The sequence below is a fragment of the Haemorhous mexicanus genome, chromosome 21 (assembly GCF_027477595.1).
Source record: "Haemorhous mexicanus isolate bHaeMex1 chromosome 21, bHaeMex1.pri, whole genome shotgun sequence".
NCBI classification, from domain to species: domain Eukaryota; kingdom Metazoa; phylum Chordata; class Aves; order Passeriformes; family Fringillidae; genus Haemorhous; species Haemorhous mexicanus.
This window is the reverse complement of record NC_082361.1, coordinates 8,540,105-8,566,139: the sequence shown is the minus strand read 5'-3', so window position 1 is coordinate 8,566,139 and position 26,035 is coordinate 8,540,105. Positions and strand designations below refer to the sequence as shown.

General features: G+C 48.8%; 1 protein-coding gene across 1 annotated transcript; it reads right to left on the bottom strand.

Annotated features, from left to right (window-relative positions):
- Positions 1 to 1,983: 1,983 nt before the first annotated feature.
- Positions 1,984 to 22,546, bottom strand: TNFSF8 (TNF superfamily member 8). The gene is made up of 4 exons (XM_059865233.1): positions 22,070 to 22,546; positions 15,540 to 15,585; positions 3,641 to 3,712; positions 1,984 to 3,043 (listed from the first exon to the last, which is right to left on the bottom strand). Exons 1-4 carry the CDS (start codon positions 22,262 to 22,264, stop codon positions 2,646 to 2,648), a joined length of 711 nt encoding a protein of 236 aa, XP_059721216.1. The 5' UTR covers positions 22,265 to 22,546; the 3' UTR covers positions 1,984 to 2,645.
- Between the last annotated feature and the right edge of the window lie 3,489 nt (positions 22,547 to 26,035).

Genomic DNA, 26,035 nt, shown 5'->3' with positions numbered 1-26,035 from the left:
GTGTGAAACCTGTGACCCACCATCCATTTTGGGTGTAGGGCCTGGGGGGCTTTGTCTGCCCTAAATGTACCTGAAGGGCCTTCCATAAATATTCCTGCTTTTTATTGCCTCAATTCTGTCTAGGCTCTGGTTTTAGGTAGTCCCAAAGGGATTGCTCCCCTCTCCTGTGCTGGGGAGCCAGAGCAAGGAGTGGCTCCTCAGAAGATGGAACCTCCTGTTCCCCACAGGGAATTGCTGCTGATGCTGCTGGAGTGACACATCCTTGGGGCAAGGACCAGCCTGGGTATTTTTTTAAATACAGGTTTGTTGTCAAAATGACCTGCTTCAAAAACTTACAAAAAAACATAAATGAAGGAAAAGGGACAAGAGAATGAAATGGCTTGGAGTGTGCCTGCCTCAGGGCCTTGCTTCAGTTAAAGCTATTTAACATTTTTGTAACTGTTGGGGAAATTGTCTACTATTAATGGGCTTTCTTTCTGGCTATAATTTATTCTTATTTCTCAGAGGCAATGGGGTAGAGGCCAGATTTCTTTATCCAAAGGTATTGAAATGCCTGGGGCTGAGCAGCTTAGCATTGCTTTGTCAGGATTTTCTCCATCTGGCAAAATATTAGAATAAAATCACCCTGTGCAGGGAGAGCTGCTTTATTTCTAAAAGAATGCCCTTTCTCCTTCAATTCAAAGCCTCGAGGGAGAGGAGGAGGGGTGGGATGTGTGAGGAGATGCATATTTTCATTCACTGACTGCTTCCATATTCAGGAGCTATGATCCCTCTCTGCCAGGCTTGCTTTAACTTCTCTGGAAACTGGTTGTGTGGATCAAAGTGGAGGCAAATAGAAGATAAAAACCTTGTTCAGAGACATGAGGGATTTATAGGGCCTGGAGGAGTGAGGAGATCCCAGAGGGGGTTCCAAAGTCATAGGCAGGGTCAGCTGAATCTTATAAAAATAAATTTCTCTTTTCTAAGAGAAAAGGAAAGAAGAGAAAACTAAATCCATGTTTTTTGGTTTTTTTTTTTTCTTTTTGATTTAGTTATTTTTTTTCTTTTTTTTTTTCCCTGAGTCATTAACAGCAAAAGGAAATTTTGGTTGCATCAGTGTTCCTCAAAACAGAAAGTGGGTATCTCTAGGAGTGAATCATATCAGCTCCTGACCTTTGGAAAGTGTCTGGTGTAATTTGAAGTCACCTGGATGGATGAGACAAAACCTCATTATATGCACCATCAGTTTCTGGTGATGTAAAACAAGAAACAAATTACTGCTCTGAGGAATATTTGGAGTGTGCTCACACAAACTGAGCTGCATCCACTGAGCTTGGGTGATAAAGCACTGGGTTTCTGGAGCCAGAAACTCAATCTATGACTAAATGTTTTCTGTGGAGAGTTTGCCAAGATGCAGTCAGAGAAAAATGTCAGTTGTGCAAGGAGAAAAACTCCAATAATGGTGAGAATAGGCCTTCCTGGACTCCCAGAGATGAAGGGAAAAGGGGAGGGACTGAACTGGGACCAGCTTTGGCAACATCTTGGTCCCTTCTCTCCTCACACTGTAAGAATGAAATTGCAAATAATTGTCTGGGTTACTGCAATTCATGGAATAAGAGGGCCTGAGATTCTTCTTTTACCCTGAACATCTCTAAATATTCCAGGCATCCAAAGAAGCTCAAATACCACCCCATCCTCTGGCCTGCTGAAACATCTCAGCTCTCAGCTGAGGGCCAGTCTGAAACTGTTTGGGAAAGTGTGGACTTTGGGGAAGTCTGGAGTCCTGGCTTTCCAGGAAGTGCTGGTTGGAGGAGGGTTGGAGGAGGATTCCCAGATTCCCAGTGTGGTCTGTGCCAAAGTGGCAGGGCAGCACTTGAGGGAAATGCATCCTGATGGACTTTGCTATTTGCCAGATTGGCAACTCCATTGCTGTTTTAATGTTTCATGTGAAAAGGTCTGAGAACCCCAGGGGAAAACAGAGCCTGAGCACTCTGCTTAGACAAATTCTGTCCCAAAGAGCTTTATATTTAAATAGAAAAGATGGATAAATAGTGACAAGGAAAACACTTGAAAGAAACGACATAAAGTCCATAGCAGAATGCAGCACAGAAATATCCTGTAAATCCCAGATCTCCTATGTCCTGCCCCAGAGTTTCAGCTACCAGCCCAAGAGTCAATAATTTCATCATTCTGCTGTTGTACAATGAATCTGCTCCAGAGTTGTCATTGTGTGCCCATGGTAGAGAAAAGCTTTGACTACAAGCTTTGACTGTTGGGTTTTTGGAAAGACTGGGTTAAAACACTGCTCCTTAGAATAGAGTTAAACACATTTTCCCATGTCCTGTGCCAGCAGTTTATGACCCTGAAAATCTCTGTATTGTGGATTCTTGCCATGATCTGGCTGGGTTTTAGTCTGTGCTTACACACATTATTTTGAGGAACCCCTGGTGGGTTATGTGCTGGATAGTCCAACAATCCCACCCTGAGCCAGGCCAGGGAACCTGGCAGATGTGGCTCTTGCAGTGGCTTTTTTTCTGGGACACTCACAAAGTTCACCCTAGGCATGAGGTGAGGTGTGAAATTTAAACCAAGGTGGTGCCTAGTAAAAGCAGGCTGCTGGTGATCAGAGGAAGGGTCTGGGCAGCAGTGGGAGGTCAGGGAGCTGCTCACATTCCATCGCTGTACCTCAAGACCCCAAGAACGTTTTCATTGGGAAGAGAAATGTCATTCAGGAATTCAGGATGGTTCAGTGTTACTGATATTTTGTCATTCTCTTTCAGGTGTGTCAAGTGCAGCTGGAGCAAGGTCTTAAAAGTCTTGTCCTGGCACGTTTCTGATGCACACAACGTGGACAATGTCTGCCTGTCCACCCTGTCGTTCACCAGGAGCTCAATCTTCAGGTCGATGGGGCTCTTGGAGCAGTTGGGAAAGTGAAAGTTCAAGTTGCAGAAGATCAAGTAGAGGCCTTGTTCCCTGATCACCAGCTCCTGGCTCTGGCACTCGATGGCCCCACAGATCCCCTTCTCCACCAGGCTCAGCTTGGAGCTGTTCACTGTGCTGCACACTGCAGGGAAAGCAAAGGGCTGTTAGCTCTGAGCTCCACTGAGCTCCCTTCAGCCCTAGGACACCTCCAGCAGAGTTTCCTGCTAGAAGGAGACATCTGCCCAATGGTTTCCTGCAGGAAACTCCAGGAAAACCCCTGGAAAGACAGCTGGGAGCTCACACATGGAGGTGGGGCACTAAAAATTCCAAGGATTTACTCAGCCCTTGGGAAATCCAGGACAGTGAAATGCATGAGTGTTCATCTCCATTATTTCCCCACTTGGCATTTGAAGGGAATTCATGGAGGTGTACATTCTTGTATTTTCCATATTCATGGAGATTGGGCAGCTCATGGAGGTGTACCTTCCTCTGTGTGCATGCAGAAGGTAAATCTTAATTTCCTTTTATGTTTATCAAGTTAAAAACAAAGTTTCTAGTATCAGATAGGGGTTTGCCAATCACATTCCAGGAGAGCTAAGGGATTTTTTTCCTATAAAACGCCCTTTTGGACAAAAAGGCTATTTGCTAGTAAACCCAGTGTGAATGACATGAGCAGCTTTTCAGACAGCTCTGAAATTTCCTTTCCCCAACCTTCTTCCCCCCTGGACTCCCCACTGACCTCTCATGTAGGCAGCAGTTCCATTGGCTGGGACTCTCTGTAGGATCCTCAAATAGTCTTCAAAGGTGTTTCCTGAAAAAAAATAAACAGATTAACTCATTGCTCCTGAGCTTTTTTTTTCTTTTTTGGTACAATAAAATGCAGCCAGCACTTGGTACCCCACTTGCAGCACGGTTCTTATTCCTTGGCTGAGGATATCTGATCTGCCCAGGGAATTCAGAGCAGTGTCACTCAACTGGTAAATCTATAACAACCTAAAGCTCTGGCAGATTGCAGCTCTCAGCCGTGAAAAATTAAATTCCATACCCTGCTTCTTAAAAATAGGAGTGATGGTTTTAAATTAAAAGAGGGTGCATTTGGAATAGATACAAGGAGGAATTACAGTGGGGGTGGGCAGGCCCTGGCACAGGGTGCCCAGAGCAGCTGCGGCTGCCCCTGGATCCCTGGCAGTGCCCAAGGCCAGGCTGGACAGGGCTGGGAGCAGCCTGGGACAGTGGAAGGTGTCCCTGCCATGGCAGGGGTGGCACTGGATGGCTTTAAGGTCCCTTCCAGCCCAAACCAGTTTGGGATTCTCTGATTCTATGAAACAAGAATTATGTGCAGGTAAGCTTAATTTAACCAAGTTGTTTTTGTGGTGCAATTACAGAAAGCTTTTAAACATTTAAGTGGGACATAGTTCTGAAAATGGCTCTTTGGGTGCTTTTGGAATGTTGCTCTGTTCCCTCATGGTTAAAATGTGGATTTCACCAGGACTTTAGGTTGTTCATACAATCCTAGAGTGCTCTGAGTTGGAAGGGGCCTTAAAGCACTTGCTGTTCCACCCTGCCATGGCAGGGGCACCTTCCACCATCCCAGGCTGCTCCCAGCCCTGTCCAGCCTGGCCTGGGGCACTGCCAGGGATCCGGGGGCAGCCCCAGCTGCTCTGGGCACCAGGGACCAGAAAGCTGCTGCTGGAGGGGCCGAGCCTGCCCGACTGCTGCCCCGCTGCCCCGGCACACCCCGCGGGCACGGCCCGCCCGCCCCAGCCCTGGGTCTCAGCCCGGGGCAGCAGCCGAGTCCAGGGAATGCCCCAAATCCAAAGGGCCGGGACGGGGAGGAACCGGGGCTGCCCCTCGGGGAGACGGCTCCATCCCTCAGGAACTGCTCCATCCCTCGGGAACTGCTCCATCCCTCGGGAACTGCTCCATCCCTCAGGAACTGCTCCATCCCTCGGGGTCCAGGAACTGCTCCATCCCTCGGGAACTGCTCCATCCCTCGGGAACTGCTCCATCCCTCAGGAACTGCTCCATCCCTCGGGGTCCAGGAACTGCTCCATCCCTCGGGATCCAGGAACTGCTCCATCCCTCGGGAACTGCTCCATCCCTCGGGATCCAGGAACTGCTCCATCCCTCGGGAACTGCTCCATCCCTCGGGAACTGCTCCATCCCTCGGGATCCAGGAACTGCTCCATCCCTCGGGATACAGGAACTGCTCCATCCCTCGGGGTCCAGGAACTGCTCCATCCCTCGGGAACTGCTCCATCCCTCGGGAACTGCTCCATCCCTCAGGAACTGCTCCATCCCTCGGGGTCCAGGAACTGCTCCATCCCTCGGGGTCCAGGAACTGCTCCATCCCTCGGGAACTGCTCCATCCCTCGGGAACTGCTCCATCCCTCGGGATACAGGAACTGCTCCATCCCTCGGGATACAGGAGCTGCTCCATCCCTCGGGACTCGGGAAATGTTCCATCCCTCGGGACCTGCTTCATCCCTGGGGACACGGGAACTGCTCCATCCCACGGGAACTGCTCCATCCCTCGGGACTCGGGAAATGTTCCATCCCACGGGAACTGTTCCATCCCTCGGGAATTGCTCCATCCCACGGGAACTGCTCCATCCCTCGGGACTCGGGAAATGTTCCATCCCACGGGAACTGTTCCATCCCTCGGGAATTGCTCCATCCCACGGGATGCGGGAACTGCTCCATCCCACGCGACGCTGGGATGGCTCCATCCCACGGGATGCAGGTATTGCTCCCTCCCACTGCCTCGCGGACTGCTCCGTCCCACGGGCACAGGAATTGCTCCATCCCACGGCCGCGGGGACGGCTCCATCCCACGGCCGTGCCCGGCACTGCAGGCGGCCGCAGCGCGCCGAGGAGCGGCCGAGTCCCATCCCCGCATCCCAGCACTGCATCCCTGTGATCCAGATCCTGCATCCCAGACCCTGCTCCCCACTTCTCCCCCTTGCATTTCATCTCCTTTCCATCTACATTCCTGCCTTCCATCTCCTCTCTGTAAGTTTCTCCTCCTCTCACCATCCTGGATGTTCAGTTAATGGCACTGATTATCCATCCCTGGCAGTGCCCAAGGCCAGGCTGGAGGGGCTTGGAGCAGCCTGGGACAGTGGAAGGTGTCCTGCCCATGGCAGGGGGTGGAATGAGATGAATTGTAAGGTCCTTTCAAACCCAAACCATTCTAGGATTCAGTCAATGATTCTGTGATTATTCTGTCTTTATTCTGCATGACACAGAATTGTCCCCTAGGTCCACACGAGGATGGACACACAGACAAGGTGTGTCCATCCAGGAAAACAGTGCATATCCCAGTGCTGCAGCCTGACAGGTGAATGGTTATTTCTCCTTGCATTTGCTCTCCTTTACATCTCCTGGCCTTGCTGTGGCTGTGGAAGTGCACAGGAGCTCAAATGGCAAATTGGGAATTTTCTGTGTTCCATTCCACAGCTGAACACCAGGAATAAAGCAGAAAGGAATTTCAGTAACGCTTTTTCAAATTATACTTCCTCTCCTAAGGTACACGAAACTCTGAAGCTGTCCTGTGGCTCGGTTGATAAAACTGATATCACAGTCCCCAACCCTACAAGGGTCTCTGAAGGACCAGTTAATGCACAAAACGAAGTTCTACTAAAACCTGACATCAGATGTTGTGTCTCATGATCCTCACATGTCCCACTCTCTTCGGTGCTGGTGTGGCCTCACCTCAATCCCTGGGGGCACTTTTGGGAGTCACAATGAAAGAAAGATCTAAAGGTGTGAGAGAGTGTCCAAAGGAGGGACACGGGGATGGGGAAGGGTCTGGAGGGGCTGTGAGGAGCAGCTGAGGGCTCTGGGATTGTTCAGCTGGAGCAGAGTGAGGGCAGAGCTCAGGGGGCTGCAGCTCCTCCCGAGGGGCAGCTCCCATCTCTGCTCTGGGACAGGGACAGGAGCCAGGGCACGGCTGGGGCTGGGCCAGGGCAGCTCAGGCTGGAGCTCAGGGCAAGGTTCTTCCCCCAGAGGGTGCTGGCACTGCCCAGGCTCCCCAGGGAATGGGCACGGCCCCGAGGCTGCCAGAGCTCCAGGAGCCTTTGGACAGCGCTGCCAGGGATGCCCAGGGTGGGGTTGGTGGGGGTCTGGGCAGGGACAGGGGCTGGGCTGGGGGATCCTTGGGTGTCTTTTCCAGCTCAGGATATTCTATGGTTCAATGATTCTAACAAGAGCTCTATTTATATGCAGAGTGGGATAAGGATCTTAAGTTTCATAGGATTCCTGAAACCGGGGTAATGATAAGAGATTCAAATCTCCAGACCACTGTATCTACATGACCTGATTTCTGAGGGAATTTTGATAACAAAGATGGACAAATCAGGGAGAAGCTGGTCCCACACCCAAGTTCCCCTGGCTGAAGGGGGTTGATGTGATGTGTATTGCACCCTTTGCACTCTCCACTGGAGACAGAAACTGTGGATATCTTGAAAAAAAATGCAATATTTATCTGATTTCAGTAGTTTAAAGACTTTTGTGGTGAGCAGGAGCTCACTGCTCTCCAAGAATGAGTAAGTTATGTACTAAAGTCCCTTCACCATTCTGGAAATCCCCAAAGAAAAACCAAAACCTGCTTTCCTGGTGTTAGTCATGTCAATCTGGTGTTTTAGTGAGGGCACAGGCACTGCAGAGATGTGGAGATATGGCTTAGGATGGGCAAAAACCCTTCTGGCCCTTATTTCAGCTGGTGGTGATAACAAGAGTCTGGTAACACAGTGAGCACCCGAGCCCACTCACCCTCCTGTGTCTGCAGGAAGGGGGAGATAATTTACAGAAACTCAGTGGCATTTAGGGGGTTTGCCCTCCAAAGGCTGAAAATCCCCTGCTGCAGCAGCAGCCCTTGGAGGCTGCAGCCCTGCCAGCTGTGCCAAGCCAAGTGCTGAGCCTGCCCACAAAGTGCCCTGAGCTGCTCAGGGTGTCCATGGATTCTCCAAGGATCAGCTCAGCTGCCCTGAGCTGCTCAGGGTGTCCATGGATTCTCCAAGGATCTCCCCTCTCTGACATGGCTGCTCTGTGCATTTCCAGAGCTGTATTTAACATTTACTGCTGTCAGCAGTTTGGTGTGCCTGTGTTTAAGTTTGGTGACATCAGCTGCATTAGTCAGAAGGGAAATTATGGAAAAAAAATTGTTTTAGAGAGACAGGTCTGGTCCTCACTCTGCTGAGGCAGCTTATAACAGATTTCTACTTTTATTTCTCAAGCTAATTCTTTTATCTGAAACATTTCAGCTCAAGCCAAGGGAGGCTGAAATTCCCTTCAGGACTGATCGATGGATGTGCTCACATGGCCCAACTGGCTTTGCACGAGTCAGGGTGTAAATCAGAGGAAATCCCTCTGCAGTCAATGGGATTAGATGGGCTTAAAAATGCTGTGAGGAGGAGGAAAGACAAAGCTACATCTGGGCTAAGGACCAAGGAGAACACACTGGTTTCACTGTGAGCTCTGAGGCACAGGCACTGCAGATCTTCTGCTTTCAGGAGATCTGCTGGGTAAGGGAGGGGTCTCAGGGGGAAACCCTACAGAACATACCAGGAAATCACTCATTTTTGTCTTTTTGACCTTTTTTATGGGAGGATGGGTATCCAGAGGGTGCAGCCCTGAGGAAAACAGCCTGGCTGTTTCCAGGGGCTTCATGCAGCTTTTCCCCACTGAGCCAAAAGGGCTGGGAGATGGGACTGGGAGATGGGACTGGGAGATGGGACTGGGAAATGGGACTGGGAAATAGGACTGGGAGATGGAACTGGGAGATGGGACTGGGAGATGGGACTGGGAAATGGGACTAGGAGATGGGACTGGGAGATGGGACTGGGAAATGGGACTGGGAGATTGGACTGGAGATGGGACTGGGAGATGGGACTGGGAGATGGGACTGGGAAATGGGACAGGGAAATGGGACTGGGAGATGGGACTGGGAGATGGGACTGGGAAATGGGACTGGGAGATGGGACTGGGAAATGGGACTGGGAAATGGGACTGGGAAATGGGACAGGGAAATGGATCTCAGAGAAGCTGCAATTCCACTGAGCCCCCCGAATTTCACCCTGAGGTGCAAAATTAACCCCGGGGGTTCTCTCAGAACATCAAAACCCAGCAGCACCATGTCCAGCCAGGAGGAAGCCAAGGGCTCAGGGACATGAGGACACATGGGCTGCTGCCAGACAGGTCCCAGAGGGTGTGACTGTGCTGGGGAAAGTTCTCTCTGCTGGCTGCCTCAGTTTCCCCACCTCTGAGCTGGGTCTGACAGGAGCACCAGCAAAGGGCACTGAAACCACGAGCTGAAAGTGGCTCTGTCAGCATGGAAGGTGCTGCTACCCAGGCATGGAAAGCCCCTCGAGGGGGGCTCCTGAGGCTTGGCCTGCTCCCAGCCATCCCTGGGTGACATTCCACTGCCAAGGGGGTGGCATCACCTCTGGCTGGGGGCTGGCTGTGGGCAGGCACAGGAGCAGGGCAAAACCCTGAATTATTCTGAGGTAAAGAATTAAAAGCAGGCAACAAACAGCTTTTGATTCCTCTGTAACCCCTGTGGATTTAAGTGCTTATGGAATTAGGCAAGGTGATGTCACACATCTCTGTCAGCAGGCCAGAGTTAGAATTTGCCTCATTTTATTTCTCAGCAGCCACTCCCTGAAGTTCCTGTAGCTAATTTCAACTCTCTCCTGCCAGTTCAGTGCCCTGCAAACAGCAGCCAAAGGACTGGCCCAGCCTGTGATGCTGTGACAAGTGGCAGCTGGGTGACATCCCCTCCTGGGCTCCGTGACAGAGCTCTGGGCTCTGCTGCTGGCTGTGCCTGTCACACACACACCGAGAGCCCTTGGTCCTCCTGAGCCCAGAGCTGCCACTCAGCTCTGAAGGGGACTGAACTCAGCTGCCAGATTTCCTTCCAAAACCAGAAATTAAAGAAATATCCCTTTTTTCCCCACCAAATTTAGGAAGAACCTCTGATGAATTCCTCACTGCACACCTGAGTACTGCCAAACCTGTGGAAAACTCTTCAAATCTCTGCCTGCTTGTCAGTGTAGCAAAGGTCACACAATATCATGAATTATTCATATATACGTGTGTGTGTGTGTGTATTCATATACATTTATATCTATTCACGTATACATATTCATTCACACATATATATTTATATCTATTCACATACAGCTTGTGTTTGAAGTGTTGGAGAGAGGGCAGAGCCACCCCTGAGCACTCTGAGCAATGCCCATCAGCCCAGCTGAGATGCCCTCAGCCAGCAGCCCACCCTGGCTGTGTGTGGTGCATTTCCCCCGATGCTGGCCTGCAGGAAGCCTCTGCACTCTTTCTAGCATTTGCAAGTCCAGGCTTGCCCAGGGTTTTCAGCCTGAGAAACACAACTGCTCTGCCCTGCCCTCAGGCAGGGTCATGTTTATGCACCCAGACACCTGCCTGGACTGAGGCTGACAAGGGAAAAACCTTTTTGGTTTAGTGAGAAATATCCACTTCTGAGGAACCCACTGCTGTGGGATTGGTGTCTGATGCCATGCAGTGTCATCACACAATCACAGGGTCATGGAGGTTGGAAAAGACTTCCGAGATCATCAAATCCAACCTGTGAACAATCCCCACCTTGTCCCCAGCCCAGAGCTCTGAGTGCCACCTCCAGCCCTTCCCAGGACACCTCCAGGGATGGGGACTCCAAAGCTCCCTGGGCAGCCCCTGCCAAGGCCTGAATTTCCCTTTTCCATGAGGAAATTCCTGCTGTCCACCCTCAGACACCCTGGCCCACCCTGAGCCATTCCCTCTCCTCCTGTCCCTGTTCTCTGGGAGCAGAGCCCGACCCCCCCATCTGTCCCCTCCTGGCAGGAGTTGTGCAGAGCCACAAGGTCCCCCCTGAGCCTCCTTTGCTCCAGGCTGAGCCCCTTCCCAGCTCCCTCAGCCCCTCCTGGAGCTCCAGCCCCTTCCCCAGCTCCGTTCCCTTCCCTTGCCAGGAGGGCCCAGGACTGCACACAGCACCTGAGGTGCCCCAGCAGTGCCCAGGAAGGGGGCAATGACTCTCCTGGTCCTGCTGGCCACTCTACCCTTGATACAGGCCTTTTCTCCTTTTCTCCAGGTTGAGCCCCTTTCCAGCTCCCTCAGCTGCTTCTCATAGTGTTGGGATCAGATTTGGTTGCAGAAAGCCAAACTGCCCTCTGAGACACAGCTGCAGATCTGAAAAGGCTCCTTGGCTCATTGGCTTCAGCCTGATTTTCTCTACAGTAGCAGGTTTATGACAGTACAGGTTTATGTCACCTGTACTATATTTGTTTCTCAGAGCCACATTTTTACTTGGGGACATATTTCCCATAAAACTGAGAGCAGGGTGCTGGATTTCTTTTCCTGGTTTGTTGAGTGTCAGAGAAAAATACCTATAAATTGTGTGTGTGTGTTCATTTGTATCTGCAGGGTTTTTTTGGTTTTTTTCCCCTTTGTAAATGAGAAGAGATTTTGATACCAATTCTTTGCAGCTCAAATAACAAGAAAAGCCATCAGCCCAGATTACACAATTCCCAGTGAAATGAGGCTCAGAGAGGCCAGCAAGGAGATGATGAGGGCTGTACCTTTCCAGGTCATCAATTTGTCTGTGAGTTCATTTTCCCTCTAAAAAATGAACTTAACAAGACTCCTCAGATCCACACTAATAGATGATTTGTTATTTGAGAAATGGGGATGAGTTTCTGCAGAGAAATGCTTCCACAGGAAGAACATTTCACAAACACTTAGTGATGGATTTCATTCCTCCCCCCTGTTGCTCAGGTACTGCACAGACAGTGGCACAGAGCATTGGAGACTGATCCCATTTTTCACACAGACATTTAATGAGCTGACATTGCATCCCTCTCAGCCTGTGCCTGTGGATTCCTGCAGCCCATCCACTGGGGCCTGACAGCTGAGTCAGGGCTGGAAAACTCCCATAAATCTGCTTTAGTGCCCACTGGTGTTTAGCTAACAATAGAACATAATCTCATTGGAGACTGAAATTAAATCATTGCATTTCCCTGCTTTAATAAGACACAATTATCCCTGTTGTGGCTGGGGCTGGGCTGCTGCTTAGTGAGGTCTCTGCCTGAGTGACTTCAGCTGGACCCAGCACAGGATTGTGTCACAGGATTGTGTCACAGGATCATGGAAGGGTTTGGACTGGGAGGGACCCCAAAGCTCATCCATGGGCACCTCCCACTATCCCAGGTTGCTCCAAGCCCTGTCCAGCCTGGCCTTGGGCACTTCCAGGGGTGGGGCTCTGTCCCCCAGAGCATCCCTGAGATGCTGGTGCTGCCACAGGGCTGGAGCCAGGCTGAGCACCCAGCTGGGCAATGCTGGTTTTTCACTCCCTTGCCCATTTTAACAACACAGGAGCCCTGGTTCATGGCTACAAACCACACCCAGTTTCCATCTGGGCTGCCTGGGAGGCAGAATGGATCCAAATCTAAATCCACAGCAACTCCAGGCTCAGCTCAGTGCCCTTCCTGAATGTTTCTCCTTCTCCTGTCTCTGGGTGGGACCTGGCAGCCGTTGCCCCAAGTCCCTGCTTGGTTGCCAGCAGGCAGCAGAGCTCCCTGGGAGAAGCCCTCAGTAAATTTCCCACTGGGTATATTAATTAATTGTTGGGGTACACAAATCAGAGAGTATTTTGGACCTTATTAGCAGAAGAGGTTGGATAAACAAAATGCCCTGGCAAAGCAAACAGAACTTTGAGGATTCAAAATGCAAGAAGGTTCAGACTGCTTTACCAGAAAATGAAAATGACATCAGACTTCTGCAAGCAAGAGGTGTTTGAAAGGCATAAGTTTGTTTATGTGATCTTTAACCCAATAATTGGAGTAAAGCATTACTAGTCTCCCTAAAATGCTAGATAAGCCTTGGCATCTCACAATAAAATCAGATTCTTTGAGCACCTCAGTCTTCCCCGTCTCTCTTCTTTGCTGATAATTGATAAGCTCTGCTTTATTCATTTTAAGAGGAAAATAAAAGGCCCTGACAATTTGCTCCCACTTGAGTGCTCTGTTACCCTGCAGCAGAGACTGCTGGGCTGGGAGAGCATTTCCATGCACTAAACCAGCCTTCAGCAGCTCCTCCTGGGCCGGGCTCTCACCAGCAGCCCCCTCTGGCCCCTCACTGATGGCATCACCTCACACTGAGCAGCAGAATTCTCAAATTCAGAGCAAGAGGCTGCCTGGGAGTGACATGGACCTAAAGACAGAAATGTTCTGGCTGCTGGAACAGCATCCTGGCTGTTCCTGGGGAGAGCACACTGCTCCTGCCCGGCACCTGCCAGCTGCTGGTGAGGAGCAAACACAACTGCACGAGTTGCTTGAGCTGAAATAAAATCATATCTATATCTATAAAATATATATGGTCTATGTATGATGTATATGTATATATATACATATGATTTTATTTAATACAAATAGAAATAAATATTATAATTTTATATATTTTATATTTTAAATAAATTTAAATGATACTTATAAATTTATATTTATTATATTTTAATTTTATTTATAACTATATATTTATACAGTATTTATATAAACATATTATATACAATATAGATATTATATATAATAACTATATCAATATTATGTAACATTTAGCTTTTAATAATATTATATAAGGTAATATTAATAACATTACCTAAATAAAGTATTATTAATTATTTTTATTTGTTATTTATATTTAGAAACATTTATTTTATCTTTATATTTTAGATAATAAAAAGATTTATTTTCTATTTATATTATAAATATAAATAATACATATAATGCTTTTATTTATATTATAAATAGAAATACTTCTATTAGAAATATTTATATTTATAAATAGAAATAATACAAATATAACTATAAATGGACTTTTGGACCAGTGACCTCTCTCTCCCTGCCCTGGGAATGCCCCCACCGTTTGTGCTTTGCTTTGAAAAGTTGTGACCTACAGGTCCAACCTCTGTGGCTCCTCCTCTGGGGATCATAAGGCTCTGTACCTCCAGATCCTGCTCTATTTCTGAGCCTCTTCAGACACAAAATGAAGCACACAAAGGCTTGAGAAAGGCTTAAGAAGGTTTAAGGGGATGCTTGGGAGAGAAAGCAGCATGTGTGTTCAGGGTGCCCTAGGGAGAGCCTAAGGGGAAAAGAAAATTCCTCCAGGTTAGAAGAATTTTAGACCTTACAAAAAGTGATGGCAGGATGGGAAGCTCTCAGGGAGGACACGGGGACACTCAGGGACTGTGGGAGTCACACACTCAGCTTGGGGAGCCGTGGGCTGTGAATCAAACCCAGCATGGGAGAGTCGGGGATCCAAAATTACCCAAAATGGAGTAAGGGGTGCCCAAATGCTGCAAAAATGCAGCTGCAGAAAAGGTGATTGTGGGACTGGGACTCTGCAGGACTTGGGCTCCTCTTACTTAAAATCCTGCAAACACAGAATATCCTGAGCTGGAGGGACCCACAGGGATCATTCAGTGCCACCCCTGTCCCAGCCCCTGTCCCTGCCCAGCCCCCCACCAGCCCCACCCTGGGCATCCCTGGCAGCGCTGTCCAAAGGCTCCTGGAGCTCTGGCAGCCTCGGGGCCGTGCCCATTCCCTGGGGAGCCTGGGCAGTGCCAGCACCCTCTGGGGGAAGAACCTTGCCCTGAGCTCCAGCCTGAGCTGCCCTGGCCCAGCCCCAGCCGTGCCCTGGCTCCTGTCCCTGTCCCAGAGCAGAGATGGGAGCTGCCCCTCAGGAGGAGCTGCAGCCCCAGGGAGCTCTGCCCTCACTCTGCTCCAGCTGAACAATCCCAGAGCCCTCCAATCTCCCATTCTGCTCCACCTCTGGATGAACACAGGGCTTCATTTCCCCGTGGGGGGGAGGCAATGGCATCTCCTGCCCTCTGGGACTGGGCACCAACTTGCATTTGCAGGGAGTCAGATATTGGTGCTGAGAGCTGTGTGAGGCTCATGTCACAGTGCCAGGGACATGAACAGTGCCTGGGACATGAACAGTGCCAGGGACATGAACAGTGTCAGGGACATCAACAGTGTCAGGGACATCAGCAGTGCTCCTGATTCACTCTAAGGCAAAGCAGAATCTTGGTAAATTGTCTCTGCTAGAGAGATTTTCCTATTTCAGTCTCTGTGCTCACTCTCTGCCTGTTCCTATCCCTTGCTCTGTCCTTCTTGCTGCTGGTCTCTCCTTGTCCATTCTCAACCCACCCATTCTCTTCTCCCATTTCCCCTCAAACCAGGAGCTGTTTTGGAATATGTCAAACATATTTACCCCTCCCTCATGAAGATGAGGACCTTACACACATTTGCAAGAGCCAGCACTTAAAGTAAGACCTTAAAATCAGAGTGATGTTCACATCTCCTGGCAAAAAGCTCTTTGGAACAGACACCCCAGGGCACATTCAGAAATATTTGTTGTTTCCTCAGCCATGCACTGGTTCCTGGATGCACTGAGTCATTTGAAAGCTTTTTTCTTGTTTTCATTTTTTCCCCACTACTTTAGCTCTTCACCAACAGGAGCCTTTATTGGAAATGTTAAGATGTGCACAATTGACTTATTTGTGCCCCTGGGCAATATTTGCATTACAGACATGACAAATTGCCTGTGTTGTTTAGGGGTCTTACCTGTCCTGATGGGTTTTTTGATGCCCTCCATGGCAGGATCGGCCTCCTGAAAGAGAAGAAAGAGTAGAGATGAATTATTCTGGGAATAGGAAATACACAGTTCATGTGCAACTGTGCAACTGTGCATCTGATACACTTCTGGTTTTTTCTAACATAGAAAATTGACATTTCTGACACACCCAGATTCTCTCAGTGCATGAAGGAAATTAAGTGGGTTCTGTTGGTGCTGTTTCAGAAGCACAAATCCTAAAAATCCCTCTCTGTGTCTTTCAGGGCTTGGAGAGATTAGGACAGGGTGGAACTGGACAACCTGGAGAGCCAAGTGCCTGGGAAAGATCATCAAAGTCCCACACAGGTCTGAGCATGACAGTAATGTCCTGTCTCACTTCTCCTACTTCTTGCTGAGGTGTACAACCAAGGGTGCAAATGGCACAGGAAATTCTCCTCAATCAGCATGACATGAGAAATTCCCAGAAAATCAGCTCCAGGGGTGAAATTCAGCAGGATTCCTCTGACGACACCTTCCTGTCACCCAAACACACACCCCAGAGCTCCTGGCAGCTCATAAATGCCCTCAAGGGGCAAAATGTTCTCCCAGCAGCTGAGGAGAGCACTGGTGGGAGCTCCTTGTTGCAGTAAGGTGGAAAAATTATCAAGAAAAGCCATATAAAATCAGGCCTGCTCTGGCTGGCCTGTCATTTCTTCCAAGCCAAGCTGGCACTGTGCAAGCTCCCATGTGAAAGCAATCCTGGTGGGAGCAGTTCATGAGCATAACAATCTATTCCTGGGCAAAAAGCAACTTACACCTGTATAAACTGTCTTTACCCTGTTAGATAAAAAAATGAAACTCTCTCTCACCAAGAACTCTTCCTGCATGTACACACCAGGGGTGTGAGTGACCAATCCATGCAGAATAACAACTTGTACTGACCAATAAAGTGATTAACAAGAAAGCTGCTGACCAATGGGAGTCACACATGAGGGCTGTAAAACTGTATAAAAAGGAGTTCTGTGAATTAAGAATGGGCTTTTGCCACCAGGAAGAAAATGGAGTTCCTGTGATTTATTCCCACAGTTCCTCACTGTGTGTCACATCCCTTCTGTGTCACCCTGGGTGATCCCACAGGGATTTCAGTGACAGGGAGTGGGCTCTGCTCAGGCTGGGCTGAACCAGCTCCTCTCACCTGGGTGCAAATTACCTGGGCTAATTGTGCAGGCTAATCAGGCCAGCTCCAGATTAGCACACTGGAAGGGATCCACTAGGATCATTGAGTCCTTCTCCTTGCTCCTCACTGACCTAAAATTAAACCACAGGACCTAAAACCTCTCCCAGCTGCTCCTTGAGCCCTGTCAGTGACCCACCTGAGCACTTCCCTGTTCACTGACCCACCAGGACGTCCAGGAAGGAGAAATTTGGGAACCTCTACCAGCTTTAAGACAATGCCTGATATCTCCTGGCAGAAACTGGGCACTGCTGTGGTGAGAAGAGCTTCATCCACAGTGGTGTTACAGCACACACACCTCATTTCTGGGTGAGAAGTGGATAATGGGTGCTGTGGGGAGGAGGAAGCTGGTTGGACAAGGAGAGAAGCTGTGCTGGCTCTGTTGTGGTACTTAATGTTCTAATCTTAAACGTTTAGGAAGGTTTTTAATTCGATTTGGGCTTCATGTGGCCACGTTTTGAACAGCAGTGGAGTGTGGAGCTGCATCTGCTCCCAGCAAAGAGTTGTCATCCTTTGGTCTGGTGCCAAATGCTGTGTCCTGCAGAGGTGGCAGGGCTGCTCCCAGGGGACTGGGCAGTGACAGGTTAATGGTTGGACTCACTGATCTTTGGGCTCTCTCCCAGTTTGGATGATTCTGTGATTCTTCAGGAATTTGGAGATCTGTATTTGTTCATTTTCTCTCCCCACACCTGTGTAAGGCAGGGCAGAGTCACCTGCTGAGCTAACATTTCTCCAGGTGACCTTCCTGAGCTGAGCAGGGAGGTGCTGGGCAGCAGGAGAACAGGAACCCAGAGATGGAATTTTATAAAAATGGAAGTTTCCAAGCTTTTTGGCCCTGACACAACATCCTCCCTTGGGAGCTCTCATCACCCATCACCAAATGTTAAACTGAGCAGGTTTTGGGCTGAAAACACTCCCAGGAATCTCTGCCAGGACCTCTCAGCTCCTTCCCTTGCCCCTGCCCTGGGCTGTTGTCTCACACACACTCGGGGCACAGGGAAGTGTTGCTGTTCAATGCAATATCTGAACATTCCCACTCTCTGTGGAGAATTCAGGACATTTTAGGTGACAGAAAAAGGGGGCTCTGCCCCCAGTGAGATTGCACTCAATGAAATCAGGCAGCCAGGGAGGTGTTTGCCTTGCTGGTGGCTCAGAGCCTGCTCTGCACTCAGGGCACAAAAACAAAATTAAAATGGACCAAAGGCATTGAGTTCTCACCTGGGAAGGCTCCCAGTGAGTAAAATCAGCACACAGCAAAGCAATTTATTTTAGTGACAATTGAGTAGATACTGAAATAAACCTTTAGGACTTCCTTTGAAATATTACTGGTATTATTCCTTTCTTTTCCAGCAGCAAGAATATCACATGTAATGCTGTCATTTAGAATGCAAAGAGGCACACAGGAGGAGCCCAAACAGATTAAATTCTACACTGCCAGCTAAGAAAAAATTCAAGACAACAAATTTCACCCTGTCTGGCGCAATCTGGGGGCTGGTGATGAAAGAGCTCAGTCTTTCCTCAGCAAGCAGAATAATTTGGGTTTGCTTCATTAGAGAAAATGATAATCAGGTGCCAGTGAAAGTGATTTATTTCTTCTTTCCCTTAATAAGACAAGAAACTGTCTCAAGCTGAGGCAGAATAAAGGTCATTTCCTGGAGGTGTCCAGGGAAGGGCTGGAGGTGGCACTCAGAGCTCTGGGCTGGGGACAAGGTGGGGATTGGTCACAGCTTGGATTTGATGATCTTGGAGGGCTTTTCAATGATTCTGGGATTTTTTGTATGACCCAGCTGTGGCTGGGGAAGAAGATGGAGGCAGTTCCTCCTGAGGTGCCAAGAGGCAAAGGTTGAAGCTGGACATGAGAAGTGCAGAAAGCAGAGCACTGTACCCACTGTCCCTCACCTGATAACGAGCCTCACAGGAAACAGGGTGAAAATCAGTTTTCAGCTGACCAAAGCTGCCTAAGTGGCACTTCCAGACAGCAGGTGAGTGTCACTGCACTGAGCACAGCAAGAGCTGGGCAGGGCAGTTTTCTCCTAAAATGCCTCAGTGGATTTCCTGTAGTGCTCAATGAGTGGGAAATCTGCTTTTAGAGGATTTTTCATTATTTTAATTTTATTTTATTTTTAAATTTTATTTTCCTGTCTGTCAGGGTTGCCACAAGAGGGGGCACCCGGGGCCAAAATGAGTTTTTAGGAGACATAAAACCCCAATAAATACTCCAGGACTGTGCTGGCTGCTCTATGAGTCATTCACAAATCTGCTTCTAAAGGTTCTGAACAGCCTTGAAGAGCAGATCAGCAAATAGAAAAAACTGCTCTGACCTTTAGTATTTACCACACTGCTGATAAAAAGGTTTTCCCCTCACAATTTAGAGGTTCAACAGATGAAGTCTACAAAATCCAGAGCAGTGATGGACTAACCCAGATCATGGACTCTGGACATCCACACAATTTGTTAATGGGAGGCCCAGGTGCCTGATGAACCTTTCTGTACAGCACCAGCCTTGTGAGGGTCTGAGTGCCTTAAAATGGCATTTTCCAGCCCTTCCTGTCCCATTTGGCATCCCTCTCTCTTTGCACACAAATACCTCCAGAGGTGGGTATACACACATATATCCAGCAGAGAATGCAGCAGGCACAAGGGTGGAGGGTTTGACACACTGATAAACAGGGTTAAGAAGAAAAATGATGGCTCCAGACCTGCTTACAGAGACTATGCTCATTCCAGAGGAAAACTGAGTCACTTGTGAAAGATCAACAATGGCCTGAAGCCAAGTGGCTCTGCAGATGAAAGCTGAAGGAATGAACTGACTTCAGCACTCCAAATAGTTCCAAAAAACCAGAGTTTAGCTCTAAAATTGACCCTTCCCAGACATGGCACTGATGTGCTGTGCCACCCTTCTGAAAAACAAGGCGTAAAGGAAATTTAACTTGGGGTGCTGGAAAGTGGGGTGGTGTGATAAGGCTGTTAGAGGTGCTGTAGGATTCAGAGAAGCAGCTTTGAATCATAGTTGCCTTTTTCATTCAGCCTTTCATGTTGTGTTTCCCTTCTTTGGAGCACCCAGATTGTGGGGGTTGCAAGTGCTTGGTTTCTGCAGCATTTGATTTTCCTTTTCCAGTCTGTCTTCCTTCAACTTAAATTAGGCAATTATGAATTCATCAAAAGGCAGCCTGTGATGGGGACAGGGACAGTGTGATCTTGTCACCACAAGCTTCTTAATGCTGTGGCACCCAAGGGTCCAACCCCTGCATTGTGACCCCCAAACACCCCTTGGAACAGAGGGAAATAAAAGGGGGAGGAGGAAAAAGCATGAGCAGGGTGTGAAGTTACCCCTGAACTCACAGACACAATCCAGCTGGCAACATCTGGAGGGAAAACCTCATTGTCCCAAGGAGGTGCTGACACAAAATGTTGGTTCTTTTGTCAGAGTTATAAAGACAATAATGAAGTCAGCTGGTGGTGCTCTGATCCCTACAGCAGCTCAGGGCTCCAGGGGCTCCCCAGCCCCTCAGGCATTGGCAGTCAGGGCTGGAGATGCTCAGATTCCCCAGATCCTGAGCCCAGCCTCCCTCTGACAGTGCTGAGGTGTTTTTGGAGCAAGCCTGGAGCTCCCTGAGGGACCTGTCCCACAGAACCAACCCTTCTTCTCTGCTCTGGGAGTTCAGGTCCTGGCACAGATGGGGGATGGCTGCTCTGCTTCTGAGCTCCCTGAGAGCAAAACACAATCTGTGTTTCACTGCCAAATTCTCCTCAGAGCGTAAAATTGCTGCTTGATTTTATTTGTTCCTCACACCCCTCAGCTTCGTACTTCCTCCTCCAGCCAAGCTTGTTTTCAAAGCAGCTGCAATGGTGTCATTACTCTTTTAAGTCAAAACCTTGGCTCTTTCAGCAATCTTGTTCCTCTGGCAACTCCTGTAACTGCTTTATCCTGATGGAGAGGTGATTTAATGCTTGCTTCCATAACCAGTACAAATGAAAGCCTCATTATACAGCAAAGCTGTGGCAAGTCTGTAATTACCTAGACTGTTATTTTAAAGATCTCCCCTGATAGCCCACTATTTCTCACTTAAAAAACCCCATGTCTCATGTTAACTGTCCTCAAAGTGCTTCTCTTTTGGGAGAACACTGATTACAGGTAAATGATTCCTCTCTTGAAGGAGTATCAGTCAAGCCTTCCTGGTTTAATTTCTGGGTAATGTGCATACACGGGCACACAAATTGCACAGAGTAAATTTAGCAGGAGAAAATATTGAGTCAAAGAATCATATTTTGTTTTCCATGGCCAGTTCCTCCAGCAGCTCTGTGAAAAGCTGGAGCTTTCCCTCTATGAACAGTAGTGGGGGTACCTCAGCACTTTGATTTTTGCAATAAGATTTCAGAGACTATAAAACTTCTAACCTGGCATTTTACCTTGCTGAAGTTGATGGTAATGCCCCTTCAAGGTCAGAAATTCACTTTTTATCCTCACAACTATCTATCTCCACTCTGGCTGTCACTGGTTCCCCATCAACCCCAGATCCATTCAAGAGCAATCTTTTATTTTAAGAAGTTAAAGTGACTGTTGGTAGAGGGAAGAGTTATTTGTGTGTGACCTTGTGTCACTGATATCCTTTCTACAACTCTGGTTGTGCATTAAAAATCACACCCAAGGCAGGACTGAAGGGACAGGGGACCCGAGGGGGCTCCTTGGTCCTCAGCACTGCTCTGGGTGCTTTGGGACAGCTTTGCCTCACCACATCAGCAGGCAGCACCACAGGGTGTCACAGAGCTGTGGCATGTCCCCTACTGCAATCCACTTCAGAGAACCAGACCAGGCTTTCTCAAACACTGGTTGCTCTCCAAGAACCAACAGGAGACACACACCAAAGCAGGTGGGACAGAGGCTGCTGGGCACCTCGGGTCAGGAGCCTTCTCTTTCCATTTACAGAGTAGGAACTGTGTGCCAGGAATAAATTGTCTATGGAGAAAGGTCCCTCTTTTTCTGAAGTTCTTTTATCTGTGTTTCATCTTTCCCCTAATTCATGTGTGTGTGCATTTATAGCAGAGGTAGGAACTGTTCTTCTGGCCACAGAATGAAGAAGGGAAGGGAAGGGAAGGGAAGGGAAGGGAAGGGAAGGGAAGGGAAGGGAAGGGAAGGGAAGGGAAGGGAAGGGAAGGGAAGGGAAGGGAAGGGAAGGGAAGGGAAGGGAAGGGAAGGGAAGGGAAGGGAAGGGAAGGGAAGGGAAGGGAAGGGAAGGGAAGGGAAGGGAAGGGAAGGGAAGGGAAGGGAAGGGAAGGGAAGGGAAGGGAAGGGAATCAATCTCTTACCGTCCTCTGGACGACCAGGACCATGATGGTGGCCAAGGCAAAGACGAGCAACACACCCAGGGTGGCGATGATGAAATACAAGCCGACTTTGTTAGTGGCTCCAAGCCTCCTGGAATCAGTGTCTTCATTCACATTCATGGCTGATTCATGAGAGTCCTTCACCTGAGAAAGTGTTTGCTCCTGTTCCTGCCACATTCTTATATAGCTCTCCGGGCACTGCTCTGTGTCTCCCCTCGGTCAGGTTCAAGTTGCAGCCCATCTCTGCTCCTGGCAGGATTTTCCCCCTTCATCCTGGCTCATGTGATCTGGAAAAAAAACTTCATCACTTGCCGTACAAAGAGAGAGGGCCCCGGGGGCGTGAGGCAGGACGCAGCTGTGAGCAGGGGAAGGCGCTTCATGTTCTTGCTCAGGGATTTCTCCACCGAGGTCCTGCGCTGCAGCCGAGGTTTCTGATGTCACAAGGTGCACAGACACCACGATCCCCCGCCCCAGGCTCTGAAATGGGGAGATATGCAAATTCTCTTTCATTTTATACTTTGTGCAGCTGCAGTTGGGCTCAGGGAGTCGCCCCGAGCTCTACCTTCCTGTTGTGCACTGAAACCTCTGCTGCCTCCCAACAGGGAGCCAACTCCAGAGCTCTGCATCCACAGGTGGCCTTTGGGCAGCCCCACTGTGCCCTGGGGTGCCCCAAGCACAGCACCACCAGCCAGGCGACAGAGGGAGGGAGGGGATGGACCTGCTCTGCCCTGCACCTTGAGTGCTGGGAGCAGTTTTGGGCACCTCAGCAGGAAAAGGACATTGAACTCTGAGGGTGTGTCCAGGGAGGGCAACCAAGGTGGTGAAAAAGGCACCAAGGGCAGGACTTATGAGGATCATCTGAGGAGATTTGGTTTGCTCAGGCTGGAGAAGAGGTGGTTGAGGTGGGGACCTCATGGCAGTCCAGAGCTTCCTCCCAACAGGAGCAGGGCAGGACCTGCTGATCCCCTCGCTGGTGGCCAGGACAGCACAAGAGGAACGGGAGTGGAGCTGCATCAGGGGAAGTTCAGAGTGGGCATTATGGAAAGGCTCTTCCCTGAGAGAGTGGCTGATCACAGGAATAGGCTCCCCACAGCACTAACCCTGCCCAAGGGGAAAGGAACCTCTGGGTGATCCTCTTGGTCACAGGAGTTTGTGTTGGGCACTGCTGGGAGGAGCAGGGAGTTGGACTCAATCCTTATGGATCCCTTCCAGCTCAAGATATTCTATAATTTTATTACTACCCTTGTCTGTGGAGGTCTGGAGATATTTGGGTGAGATTTTCATTGAAGAATTTCACAAAAAGGCATCGGAAATAAATTTCTGATGCAGGGTGCAAGTTCTGGGCAGAAAGGAAGTGGTGACACTGAAGTAGGTGAATGCAGAGGTTGGGATGTGCCCACAGAGGGGGTCAGTAATCCCAGGTTTATCTGCAGACAGGGAATTCCTGCTCACTTCTATCCTGTCCTGGCCTGGGACTATCACCCTGGCTTTGCACAGAACTCGAGTGAGATTTATCTGGAAACATTCCTACTCTATTCCAGTGCTAAAGGACCCTGCATGTTTTCTGCAGGATGACTCCTGACTTTTTGGCCAGTCCAAGTCAAAAGACCCCTGAATTTTTCTGACAGTGTTCCCAGTTGGATGTGTGTCCCATTTTGAATCACATCCATTCAAGCCAGTAATTTATTTGACAGAAAATCAAATCCTGGGTTATATGTCTCAGCTAATCTCAATTTGATATTTGAGAGGACAAAGAGGATCTTACCAATGGTCCATCCATCTCAGCACCTTGCCTTCAGCAAACAGAAACAAGAAATTCCTTGGGAAGAATATCAGAACAGAAAAACCAGGCATTTATTGAGTGCAGTTTTCCACTTTCCTCTGATTTGGGCTCATGGCCTCCCAGATAAAAGGCAGAACTTTTAAATTTTAATCCAATTGTTCTTTACACCCCTGATATGGCAGAGTTGTAGCATTTTCCTATCATTACCACTATCTTTAATAAAATCACTGGAGCACAACACTACAAAGGCTTCTACAGATTTGCAAAGCAGTGTTTTTCACAGCATCCCTTATCACCATGGGAACAGGCAGAACCTTTTTTAACCAGAGACAAAGGGATGAGAAAATGGTCTCACTTGGTCAGACCTGGCAGGTGGGATGAGGTAGATCCTCACCTTCTTGGTGGATGCAAAACCTCTGGACAGCCATGAGCAGCAGAGGTTCTTGTTCTGGGAATTAAACTTTATTATAAAGGAAGGATTTACAAATTCTTGCCTGTGAAAGTTCATTTGACCCCTTAATGCAGCAAGTGCAGAGCACTTTGGGAAGCAGCAAATCCACTCTTTGGGAAGCAGCACATGGAGATCCCCTACCAAAGTAATCCCCAGCCCTCCTCAACAATGTGACAGCTCTGAAATGCAGGAAAATCCAAATTCCCAATGTCCTGCAGTGACTCTAGAGCAGGCAGTCAGCAACCTCTGCTCATGACTGAGCAGGTACATCCCTCACTGAGGTAGATGATATTCCAGAGGATAATGGAGGTGTAGTTTTTGGGATGTCACCTTGTGTGGTGTCATGAGGAGGCCCCAGTTCTCAGTGAGCTCTTAGGCTTTTAGACTCACACCTGGACTGCAGGGCAGCTCTTCAAACAGAAAAACAAACACCTGTGCTAAACTCCTGTAAGGACAGCCAGGTGTGGTGATGGCTGCAAAAGGAAAAGAGATCAGTGAATGTCAGTGAGAAAAAACAGGATAAATTTGTGCAAACAAGTGCAATCCAGGTTAAACCAGACCTGGTGCTTTATGAGATAAATCTGCTCAGCACTGCAAACCCCCAGGGTGAGCTGGAATCCGCTGGGAAGGTCCTATAATCACAGAATCCCAGACTGGTTTGGGAGGGACCTTAAAGCTCATCCTGTCCCACCCCCTGTCTGGGCAGAGACACCTCCCACTGTCCCAGGCTGCTCCAAGCCCTGTCCTGGCCTTGGGCACTGCCAGGGATGTGCACCCCTATTAAATAGGGCTTTTGGAGTACTCTGGCTGTGTGTTCTGGCTTAGAGGTGTGATGTGCTTTCACACATGACAGCATCACCCTGCACACCTTTCACACTCTCACCTGCCTGATGATGTTGATTCCCAGAGCACAGTTTCATTCTTCTGACCAGTATTGCATCAGTTCTCCCCAGCTCTGGTTCAAGAGGTTAAAGAGCAGGTGCTTGCCCCAGAGTTGCATCAGCACGAGCTGTGTCCTCTGCAGCAAAGAGCTTTGCATAAAAGGGCAGGGAGGCAGAAAACAAGGCAACCACAAAACCAGCAGCTCTAATTATTTCTTGGTAGATATTGCGAGTGATTGCCTTTGTCAGGAGAAATACAAAACATCCCAGCCTGTTGTTAGTACTTATTGTTCTGCTCCTTGGCTGAAAGGAAATGAACTCACTGAGAGCTGAGAACCCATCCATGGGGTCACTGGAAATTCACCCTTGACTGTAGTTGTGGTAACTGAAACTTTATCAAAGACAATAATGCCCAGTTTTTGAGAGATGTGTGGGCACCCAGCTGCCCCTGAAATCCAGGGGGGTGAAGAGTGTAGGTGCCTTTGGAGGGTCCTGGGTTTATATGAACCGTGTCCATTTCTTGTCAAAGCCATCAGCCATGTTTACATCCATGCAGTTGACTCAGAACCTCATCCAAGATCAAAGAGACAAAATGAACTATAATGTCTGTTTTATTACCCTGAGTGATTCCTGCCATCATCCTAATGGAGGGCCATTGATAGCAGGGATGCTGTCAGGCTCCTTATGGATTCAGGGAATCACAGAGGGGTTTGGGGAGGAATGGACCTTAGACATCATCCATCTTTGCAATGTCACTCTCAGTTTGTGCAGGCTGAACAATTTAATCTTGCCCATTCTTGAATTCTGTCCCCCTCTTATTCCTTCTTTGATGC